General features: G+C 25.7%; 1 protein-coding gene across 1 annotated transcript; it reads left to right on the top strand.

Moving 5' to 3' along the window:
- The first annotated feature begins 1,233 nt into the window (after nt 1-1,233).
- Nucleotides 1,234-4,779, top strand: LOC112592164 (transcription factor hamlet-like). Its single transcript, XM_025336164.1, has 4 exons — nt 1,234-1,408; nt 1,470-1,685; nt 1,773-1,925; nt 4,383-4,779. Exons 1-4 carry the CDS (start codon nt 1,234-1,236, stop codon nt 4,550-4,552), a joined length of 714 nt encoding a protein of 237 aa, XP_025191949.1. The 3' UTR covers nt 4,553-4,779.
- Nucleotides 4,780-12,178: the final 7,399 nt, after the last annotated feature.

Genomic DNA, 12,178 nt, shown 5'->3' on the forward strand with positions numbered 1-12,178 from the left:
CTGTACTAATAATCAACACATATGTTGGAAGGCGAAAATAGCAGTAACAACAGCAATAATTATTTTATAAAACATAGTTGCTCGATGTGATTAAAAGTTATCTGTACTGCTGCGGATTCGAAGTGTAAACGTAATTTAAGTATGGCGCATCACCTTGTCACTATCTGTTAATGATTGCGTAATGCTAAGACAATTGTTATAAAACAGATACAATATATCATTATATGGTATATAGATAATGGAATAAATGAAGAAAAATATTTTATGATAAATAATATTAATCACGATGAGATGGAAATATTAATGCGATGAAATAATAATATTTTATATATTTAACGTTATAAAATATAAAAAATTAAGGGAGTCTTTGTTAAAGAAGAATCCTTATATGTACAAATATAATAATAACAATATTGTTATACACAGGTATGAATGTTGATCCTACATTCTTTCCACTCTATATACCAAAGGTCACCGCTGCCGCCGACCGTACACCACCCACCCCGCATATGACGTCACCATACCACTTCCACTCATACCTCTGCAATATATGTATCTGCCACCGAATGTCATTTGCATTATCTTATGATTTTTCATAATATTATAGTGCATAATACATGGTGTTGTTACTTGTTAATAGTATGTTTTCATTTATCATATTTAATAATGGTTATTTATATTTCTTTAAACATTCCTTAGTTTTTATAAAAAAAAAAAAAACTAAAAAATTGCTAGGTATTAAATTAATTATTATAAAAGAATAAATATTATTCGTCTTAAAAACGTTCACATTGACCTCAATATTGAGCAGCACACTGTATAGTCACGTACAGTTTTCTGAAGCGATATGTTTAGATATACGAATTGCTTACATGTGTTACGCGTGACCATCTTTTGTAATTGCCTACGCATGTGGCCACTCGGATTAAACATCCCCTAAACGGCATGCCTACGAATTCCATATAATTTTATTTTCTAAAAGATCCTTTTTATTGTGTTACTCGGCAAGGGACCCCGGATACACAGCAAGGACAAGCTAGTCTATCGATACGATAGCTATCAATAAGGCTAAATGGAAAGTAATATGTCGATAACCGTTCTCTTGTTAATAAGTTAGTAATGCTTTGACTATCGTTCAAGTGTGAGCACTACCCAATAGTATTTAATATTTTATTTTTATCTTCTTATTTTATACCGTGTGTGTTGTATATTTTTATTTAACATAATATCAAAATGTTTCACTGTGAAGCATGTGTCACGTCATTTACTCGACATGATAATTTAAGAAGACATATAAAAATGCATGATAGTTCGGGTTTCAAGTGTAATTTTTGTGACAAACTGTTCACTCGAAACGATAATCTAAGCAGACACATTAGAATATTTCATTCTGGAAAAGAAGCTTGTTGTATGTATTCTTTATATTAATTTAAATATAATGTTTATTTTAGTAACAAGTTTTTAATTAGCTGGTTTAGTGATTAAGGATGGAAACGTAAATGAATCTCAAGATGATATTCCGACCAGTGTGATGTGGGAATGGGACGACGCTGTAAATTACGTTGTATGTAACAAGGCACATGATGCAACTCGCGTTGATGTTAGACTATCGGTAAAAGACGATAATATTACAATTTCACCGCTGGTGTTTGTACCGAATAATCAAGCAGGAATTTCAGAATATGGTATATATATATATTAATAATTTAAATATTAAAAAAAAAAATGTATTAGGTATTTTTCTTAAATATAAAACGTATTCGTTGGTTTAGGCTCTACGAAGATAAATATCGACAGACTTTCGGGAAATACAATTGATGAAAACTACAAAGATCAAATAAAAAAAAATTGGGCATGGATTAAAGAGATGTTATCTTTGATTAATTCAATTGAAGGTAAAAATGAAGAACAACAAAAAATAATTTGTAAGTAAAATTTAAATTTTCATATTTTTTAAAAATACTATGAATGATTAAATACCACTGATATTTTTTGTTGCTTATAAAATAACTATAATAGCAATAAAGGATTATTTCTATCCAAGGCCGTACTTAGAAATTTTTTTTTGAAGGGGTCCAAAACCCGTATAATGTACTTATATTGTGTATTTACTAAACTTGGGTTTTGAGATTTGATTGAAAATAAAGTATGTGAATCAAAAAAATGTTAAATTATTATTAAAGTAATACACATTATGTATAAAATATTATAACATATTTTTGGAAGTTAAGAAAAATAATTTAATAGTACATTTTTGTTATCTTGTTTACTCCTTATGACTTAATTAATAAGATAATTCAACGTGTTTCAATGTTTGTCATTGTCTGGTGGACGACAGTATATAATTATTAAAATAATATTTTTAATTTACACAAATATAATATTGTTGTTATTAATCGTCGTCAACCGTCGAGACGTTGATCGGTATCGATAGTGGCCGTTGTCGATCAATAAAAATCTATGATTAGACGCTAAAATAAAATTATCATATGATATAAATTGTAATGATACAAAACCGTCAATAATCAATTTAATAAATTTTAATTTTAGCTATTTGTGTTAGTATTAAAAATAAATAGTTATTTTACACATTTTAAGCTATTTAAGAAATTTTGTGGGAGGAAGGGTGGTCTGGACCATTTTGACCCCCTTAGATATGGCGTTGTTTATATTAAAATTCATATTTATAGCATGTTATTTTAATTTTAATATTTGTAAAAATATTGCATACTAGTTATTCCAGTGCAATTCGTTGCCAGTACAAAATGCATCTGTGTTAAATTTGATTGTTTAATGTTAACATTTAGCGTAACGCGTGTGGATAAATGATATATTTAGTTTTCTGATTTGATGCTAAGATATTTCCAACTCATCAACTTACTTAGTTATCTCGCCCAGCGTTTCTTTTTATACCGTTTAATAGCAGAATTTTTTTTAAATTATTATTCTTATTTTTTTTTTTTTTTTTTTTTGTCGAACGATCCGAATTTGATTTTCTTTTTATTCTGGACCAAAAACTAATAACTATTAAAGTTTTAATAGTGTAAAATAAAAACAACGAAAAAAGTTTTCTATTGTTATACTACATTAGCCATTTAGTAAAATACTAATTTCTAACAATAAGTATCAAATGGTTGATTACACAAATGAAAAAAAAAAATATGTGCGTATTTGCTGATTACTTATTTAAAAAATAATTAACTCAATTTTTCAGTAACTTATAAAACTAAAAATATACTTTAACCTGCTCCGTGATGTATTCTTTTATTAAAAAAAAAATCAAGATAATTAGATGAATAGTTTCAGAAAAAATGCGTGAAAAAGATTTCCATTTTTATAAAAAATAATATATTATGTTAAAATATATATATATATTATTTATATATTACGTTAAAAAAATTAAAAATATGATTTACATGGTTTTTATTGGTATTCAAACAATATGATATGTAAATATTATCATCATTATTCAAAGATAAAATAATATTACTTGATAATCAAATTAAAAAGAATTAAGTTAAAATAACAAATGAAATGATTAAAGTTATCATTTTGTTATATTTATCAAACCACCGTGGTAATTTTTTGTCCAGTATTAGATTGAAAAAAATGTTTGTAATTCAAAATCAAAGAATAAGTCTTTTCTGGTTATATTATGACGTCACGGATGTACAGGGCCGGATTTACTTATAATGTGTCCATAAGTAATGAAAAACGAGTGCTCCTAATTATTATTAGAACATAGACGTTATGAGAATTGAGACCCCCTCCCAATTTATTTAAAATTTGTTTATGTCTATATAATGAATTTAAAATTATTTTAAAGTCAAATTTAAAAAAATAAGTATTGAAATTTTGTAGAAGGGAAAAAACAAATTTTATTAAATAATATGAGTATAGGTATTAATAATATCGTATTATAATATAATATTAGTATCATGATCTAAAAAAGTCAATATTTAAAAAAAAAAATTGTAAGCTCAAACATAAAATATGTTTGCAATACGTATGTAGATTATTGAAATACTACACATATTAAATAGGTAATAATTGTATTTTATTTATTTTAAATAAAAGTGATGGTTGGAATAGTCGTTAAAATGATGTTTTCATAATTTAGCTTATAATAATTAACTAAATATTACAAAAGTATAAATACAAAAGTAAACCATATTTATACATTTAAATATAACATTATAAGTAAATTAAATAAATTATATTTTAAATATTAAATTTTTTTTTTATTAAATTAAGATAAAAATAGATTAAGCTTATATATATTTTTTAATATAAGTATAATGTATAATTTTTACTTATTTAATTCCGTTATTAATAATAACGTCTGCTAAGTGTTCTATCCTAAAAGTGTATTTTTTTTTCAGTGCAAGACGTAATGACTATATGGCATGCAATCCATGACAGCCACGCAAGCAATTTGGAAAAACAAGGAGAAAGCTTAATATCTAACTCAGCTGCCACAAAACCAAAGGTATACGTTTACGGAAAACAATTGTCCTTCCCAGAAAAAAAACGAAGAATTAAGAAACACTAATTCAAATTTTGAAGACTTTCATGCTAATATATTCGAGGAAAAGTCATATAACATCAATGGAACTGAAACTAATCAAAATTCGTCAAGTAATACTGATGATGGAATAAGATGCCTCGAAGTTGAAAAAAAATTCTTCTTCTTTCAGTGAATGTTCAACAAACAAGCGTAAAAAGGCCAGTGTGGAGAAAGCACTTATTCATTTTATAAAAAACTACAAAATAAAAAGAATACCCAAGGAAAAAGATGAAGATTTAGAATTTTTTTAATTCATTACTTCCAACAGTTAAATCGTTGACTCCAGATCAGAAGTATAGATTTAGAATTCAAACAATGCAATGTCTTTACGACTTAAATTCAGAAAGTTTAAGTTCTATAGAACAACCAATAAATAACTCCTCGAACATACCATCGTCATTATACATCACACCTGTTAATTCATTTGAATCACCTACTTGTACTCCTGACATTGATTTTGTTTGGAAATCGTCTGCAACACCAACTGCGGCGTCATATTACTCTAAATTTTCTGCAAGTTAAATTTAAAATGACAATAGTGTATACTTATAAGAAGATTAAAATTGTCAAAGTTATTTAAAATTTGTATAAATTCTTTACATCATAATATGTATTAATTATAATAATATATATTTTAAACTTTAATTAATATTGAAAACCATTAATAATGAAATAAATAACTTAACGTACCTATTAATATTGTATGTATTGATGAGAAATTACTTCAATGTTTTTAGAAGCATTTCCTGAAGTTCTACCTATAGATTTTCTCATGTACGTGGTATAATGTTATATAATACTATTATTGATTGATATACGATAATAATTTATCCATTAAACTTAGGGGGATTTAAAAATAATTTAACATTTTTACAGATTTTTATTTTAGGTAGCTTATTATTAATTTGTATTTAAGTCCTAAAGGTCTCCGTTTTTTACCAGATGAACCCAAATCGTCTATTATTTTATTTTTGTTTTTATTTAAGGTATACATTAGAGAACTGAAAAATTAAAAACGTAATTTGTATAAATTTATTTCCAACTACAATTTTACATTTTATAATACAATTAAGGTAACAGAAGTTGGTCACTTCCATGCTATTGGTTGTGTAAAAGTGAGAGTTCAAAAGTAGCTATAGTGTTAAATTAGTAGTAATAAGTTATACAATATACATGCAATTTACCATATGTGAAAAAAGCTTTAACAATAAATTATAAATATGTAATAAATTAAGATATAATAAAGATCCTTTTGCATCCCCCCTAGTTGCACCATTGGTTGGTCTTAATTGAAGTCCAATAGCAGCTATAATAGCGACATGTCCGTCATAGAACGATCAGATGGTACTTATTTATGGTTTATCACCTGGAATAACATTTTTTTTTTTTTTTTTTTTATATATAGGTTAGGTTAGGTATTTAGTATTGCGACACCGACATCATTTATTTGAAATCAAATAATAAACACTATTCAGTGTTACAATAGGAGCAGACGGGTACAGTCTCCCCGGCTTTCCCCCTTACAATAATGTGTACATGGTTAATTCGTTGTTAATATTGAGCGGTGACTTGACGGGCCAACCGGAGTCCGCCGCCCTGGTGGTTTCATGCTTGTTCCGGTGTTTTGGCGGACCTACCGCTGTCCGCCGCTCAGGTATTTAGTACCTACCTAAAATACTATTATATTTAATATCTATGATTATTCGTTTTTTAGTTAAACAAAATAAAAATAAAAAACAAAATCGATTTAACTTAACACGTATTAATATTGCATTTAATACATGCCTCATTGGCCATAACAGTTTGGTTTGATATTGGGAATGATCTGCCGTCGTCTGCCGGGAGTTCTATGTTTCAAGGAAATAATGTAATAGAAATAAATCAACTCAATTATAATGACAGTACATTGATATTTGAAAATACAGTACCAAAATATTAAGAAATTGATGGAGGACAAGTTTTAAAACAGTTTCCAGAAATAACTCAAGTATTACATAGGTATTCTATATGCCAATATGTAATGTTTCTGCTCTATTAGTATTTATGTTTTCTATCTATCACTTAATAGAGATATGTATTTAATAATATTATTGTGGAATAATAATACTATAATAAATAATTTTTATAAAAATATATTTAATTATTTTAATAATATTCTCTAGTATTTTTAAATTTTATTTAAAAACCCTGTTGGCTGTTGCTAATTCAGTTTATTTTTTTTTAGTATGTCGTACCTTTACGCGTTAATATTGGCGATTAGATTATGATAAAATTATCAACGAAATAAATCTTAAACGGTCTAGTGAACTGAACTATTGATTGTTTCTTCAAATTTAAGTAAATATAGAAATACTAAATATTAATGTTTATAACGAGTTCCCATGCGACATATATTTTTTTAGTTTAGTTATTCTTTTAAGTTTGCTGTTGTAGATTTTTTTATACATATACATATTACATTATACGTATGTCATATAATTTACAAAATATACAGATTAATTTTATGCTATTACCTATACTTATTAACAATCTGGATCTATTTCACACAGTTATATACTTATATGGTAAAGTAGTATTGTCTCAAAAAATAATAACAATATTATAATATTATATAAATCTATACTGTTATGAATTATAATAACTAAATATGTATAATATTAAAATAATAAATGCAATGTTTTCAGCAAAAATTACCGTAATATTAATAGTAAGATAGATTACTTTAATTATTGCTATATCATATTATCTTATTATGAAATATACTTAATGATATTCATACCTATATTATCTATAGTATGATATGATTTGAAATGGCCCTCGTTCAAAATCGTTTTTCGTGTAAAATTCTATGTATATAATATATATCATTGAATTAAAATTTAATATATCCACTTAACACCTAATGTACAGCAATATGGTACCCAAACACCAATTTTTTTAAATGTAACTTGAGTACTTACCTATATATCATATCGTGTTTTTAATATCACTTCTTATCTGATTTTTGTTTCTTTTTTTCTTTTCAGACCACATGTATATAATCAGGTGTAATCGCCTGAATCATGTAATCTATAATCAAGGGTGGAAAATCTAGGTATACGTCCAGGGCACTTGTTAGAAGGGGTCGCCACAATGATTTAATGTTAAAACTAAAAAAAAATTATAAGAATATAATAATAAATTCTAATATTCTAATATTCCCAAATCTCAAATACCTGGATATATATCTGGATCAACAATTTTTATTACTGTTACCAGTGTCGAAAGAAGTTTTTCGAAATAAAAACTAATAAAAACGTATCTGCGTACAACATTGGGAGTCAAAAAGCTATAAAATCTCCATAGGCTCAACTAAACCTCTAAAACGTGGGATGCTAAAACTGTTAACGCCTCACAGAGCCAAGGTATTTCACTAAAACAATAAAATTAAGGCGTAAAAAACAAGGGGTGTTAAATTTGAACTAGGGGGCGTTAAAAACCCTTTTGCACCCCCCTAGTAGCACTACTGATGGTAATACTTACGATATTATTATAGAATTATTGAATGACACAAAATTCCCGCCCTTCTACTATATTATTACTCACGACATGCGTCTGACGCCAATGCGCTCTGACGGTGGCGTATGGTCACTGTTGGCCAACTCGCGACCAGCCGCGTATAGATCGCACTGCCAATACCAAATATTCATCAAGAAGGTGCCGCCTGCATTTATTGTTTCCATCTTACAAGTGCGTTTAGCAAGTTCACGTTTGGTTTCGTTACCCTTTGCTATTAGAGAAAATCGACCTGTTATGAAAGTTAGCGGCAAGAGCTTTATCCGTGTTCGTGTGAAGGTTTTTTACGAACATTTTTAAACGGCATCGTTTTATGAACGCAAAACTCGATAAAAACTAAATTATAATCCTACACCCAGATGGAGTGCGATGCTGTCCACAGTCTTATTGAGTTAGAAACAATCTAAAAGAGGAGAAGATATTTCTTTATTCTAATTCCGATGGTTTTGTTATGATAAAAAAAAAAAAAATTCAAATAATTTGATTTCGAATTATTACCTTTTTTAACTATTTATATTATGAGTTATGAAATAGTGTAAACCCGCTATTTAAGTATAAATATTGATTAAATATTATTTTTTTGATAGAGAAATTTGAAATATTATTATAAAGTTCCTCATACGTATTTAATTTTTCAATCAAAAAATATTAAAAGTCTATTGTAACAACAATTTTTTATAATATTTCAAAAGAAAAATTATAATAAAATTCATAAAAATTGCGAATTGCAAATTATTTTGTAGTTGAAAATTCATATAAAATGTTGATTTAATATCTAAGATTAATTACGAGGGTTCCTAATACATTTTTTAAACTATACATATAAAAAAAAAAATTCTACCTGGAAAATAAATATATTTTTTATGAGTATTTGAAATTTAAATGTATTGTTAACATTCAATATTCACTTGTAAAATAATTATTAAACCTCAAAAATTTTTTGATATTTTATTGAAACTAAAAAAAAATAGTAATATATACTTAAAATGTTCACCAAATATTTATATTAATTTCATTTCTATGATCAAATTTTCAAATTTTTTTAACTCTTTTTGAATCTTGAGAAATTTTCAACCATTTTTAATTTTTTTTTTTAATAAAACTTAATAAAAAATTATTGACTGTAAAAAAATTCTTGAAAATTTAATACAAGATTTCATAAAAGTTATTATTAAGAGCTATATAAAATTATTAAAAATATAAAGGCAATTTTTTTTTTTAAATGCATTATTTGAAGTTAGAATTTTGTCCAAATATTTAAAACTTACAAACCATTTGGTAATTAAAATTTCATAAAAATTTTTTTTTTTGCTCATAAATTCTTAAAGTTTAATATACGATTTTTCATGAATAGTTCATATTGAAATTATAAAATTTAAATATATGAAAAGAACATTTTTTTTAAGTTAAAATTTGAATGAAATTACTTATTAAAACAATAAAAAGTGATTTAGTTATTTTGTTTTAATTTAAAAACATTATTCGTGGGAATCGAAAACATGTTTATTTTATATTTTATAATATGCGATGATACTGTTAAAATACCTAGATGATATCTACAATACTTATAGTACCTAATATAATAAAATAAATGATTTTAGTAGTTATATCAAAAGACATAATATTATGAAATATATTTAGTGACATATATCATGCTGACAGATCACCACGCTCATTATCGTTTTTCGTATAAATAATGATCTATTGTTGGTTTCAAATTTAACAATTGCATAATAGTGATCCACTCAACGCATAGTGTATAGCAGAGTGTTTTCTACTGGTCACTTACCTATATACCATTTTTTTTTTCGTAACTGACACTATATTAGTGCGTAATTTATACTTCATTGTCATATTAAAATTAAATTAAAACGTTTTTAATTATGCAGCTATTGTATTTATCTATAATGTGGTACCTACGTGAAACAAAAACAAAACACAAATAAGTACCTGAAAATTATAATATAGTTTAAAATGGTTAACTCTTTCATGAACTTTAGGTTTCATACATTATTTATTATGTTATTGAAGTTTTGATCAAAAGTAATAGGTTTATTTTTAAAAACATGAAATAATATTTTAATGAAATGGCTGTTTATGTGTATAATATACTACAAAATATAATGATAATATATTTGCATCCCCTGTATTTAGTTATTGTTTATAATTGTTAATAGATAAATAATATCATAGAATGTTCGACGTTAAATGTAAATTGGTCTTTCTCTGTCCCCATTACATAGCTGATTAAGTAATGTTTAATTTTAGGTAAATTATAATTTAATAATATTATAACGTTTAATGCAATACTTATACAAGGTTGCGTCTAAAAAAAATAATTCCTATATTTAAAAAATGAAATAATATCTCTAAGTTTAAAGGATACGCGACTGCATTGTATTTTTTAAGAAATGGTGATATATGCGTAGCGTCCTCTAGCGAATGACTTTTAACACATGTAAATTAAACACGACTTCTCGGTCTTAGTAGATCGCAGTTGCATTTTCGAACGTTAGTGTTAAGAGTTTAGTATTATAGTATTATAATTGATAGTGTTGTTATTATACTAGATATAAATGATACTGATGGATTTACAATATTTTGTATTCAGAATTAGTATTGTTGTGTATTGATACTATTCTTTATGCTCGAGAATTTTACTAACAATAAAACCTACTGCTAAATGTAATGCTATACTTTAAAATAACAAATAACAATAAACAGTTATTAGAACAGTAATACAGTGAAATGTCATAATATTAATATTTTTTAGAGTCTATTGAATATTTAGCTTAAAAAATATACTACGGTTACTTATGTGTATATTTAAAATAGAAATAAGTAATATTTTTTGAATTTTTTCCATAAGAGTATTTGAAGTTAAAATTGTGACAAAAATCATCAAAATCATGAAGTTTAAAAATAATTTTTTCACTTTTAATTTGAATAACTGAGTTTTTAAAATGTAATACAAGGTTCAGTTTAAATAGCAATTTAAAAATACAATAAATGAAAAGTTTTTATATAGACATTTAAGTTTAATTTTTTATGAAATTGTGTGGCGTGTAGGTATTCACTAATTAAATAAAACGATTTTTTTCCTTTTATTTTATAAATTTACTCACGTCTAACAAGGTTTCATGGCTAGGTTAGGTTAAAAATTAACACATTCATTTTCAGAAGTTTCACGAAATCTTGTTTATAGATATTTCCTAATTATTTTGCACCTTCATATATTTCCAAAGAGTCTCGCTCTTATATTTTTAAAATAAAATTGCACTTAGATATTTTATTATCATAGGCAGTTTTTTTTTTTTTTTATAGAGTTAAACTGTTAAATTGTCATAAATTTCATAAAATTTATTAATTTTAAAATTGTTACAGTTCAATAGATTATAGCGATCATTAATCAGAATCATTAGATTTATATAATTGTTTTTCATAAATAAAAACATTATTGGCGATCGGTGATCATATTTTGTACAATTTGACAAATTAACAAAGTAATGTCAGATAATGTATAAAATAATTAACTTAAGTAGGTATAAATCATATACATTACTTACGTGTTTTAGTTATTCCATAAATTACCTAGGTACTTACTTCATGAACTTATTAAAAACTTTAACTGTAACATAATATTATACACTATTATAATTTATAATGAAGTATTATAAGCTAAAAGCTAGGATGCTACACAGTAAATTATGGTCTACCTAATTGACGATGATAGGGTTATAATTCATAGAAACGAATGAACACAGAATGATAGAACAATACATTATTATCGTATTATGGGTATTATATTGTTGTTTATTGCAAACTGTTAGAAATAGTAATTATTGTGGTCTGACCAGTGGTACAACGTGCATCTTGCAAGGTGATCATAGGCTAGAGCTATATTCCACGGTTGTATATTAAGAACCAACATTACACGATTAATTAATAATTTTCCATTGTGAAATAAAAAAAAAAAATCGTTTTATTTATTATAGTCATCGTAAAAATTTCGTCTTCTAACATAATATGCTAGGGTGGGTTATTGTCTTTCACGAA

Source organism: Melanaphis sacchari, unplaced genomic scaffold, assembly GCF_002803265.2.
Source record: "Melanaphis sacchari strain LSU unplaced genomic scaffold, SCAv2.0 Contig159_pilon_pilon, whole genome shotgun sequence".
In the NCBI taxonomy this organism is placed as follows: Eukaryota; Metazoa; Arthropoda; class Insecta; order Hemiptera; family Aphididae; genus Melanaphis; species Melanaphis sacchari.

Excerpts from the sequence above, each read along its gene's own strand:
- LOC112592164 (XM_025336164.1), top strand. The coding sequence starts at position 1,234 with ATGTTTCACTGTGAAGCATGTGTCACGTCATTTACTCGACATGATAAT. Across the intron at positions 1,409-1,469 it reads TTCTGGAAAAGAAGCTTGTT|CTGGTTTAGTGATTAAGGAT; the intron begins GTATGTATTCTT and ends GTTTTTAATTAG. Across the intron at positions 1,926-4,382 it reads AGAACAACAAAAAATAATTT|TGCAAGACGTAATGACTATA; the intron begins GTAAGTAAAATT and ends TTTTTTTTTCAG.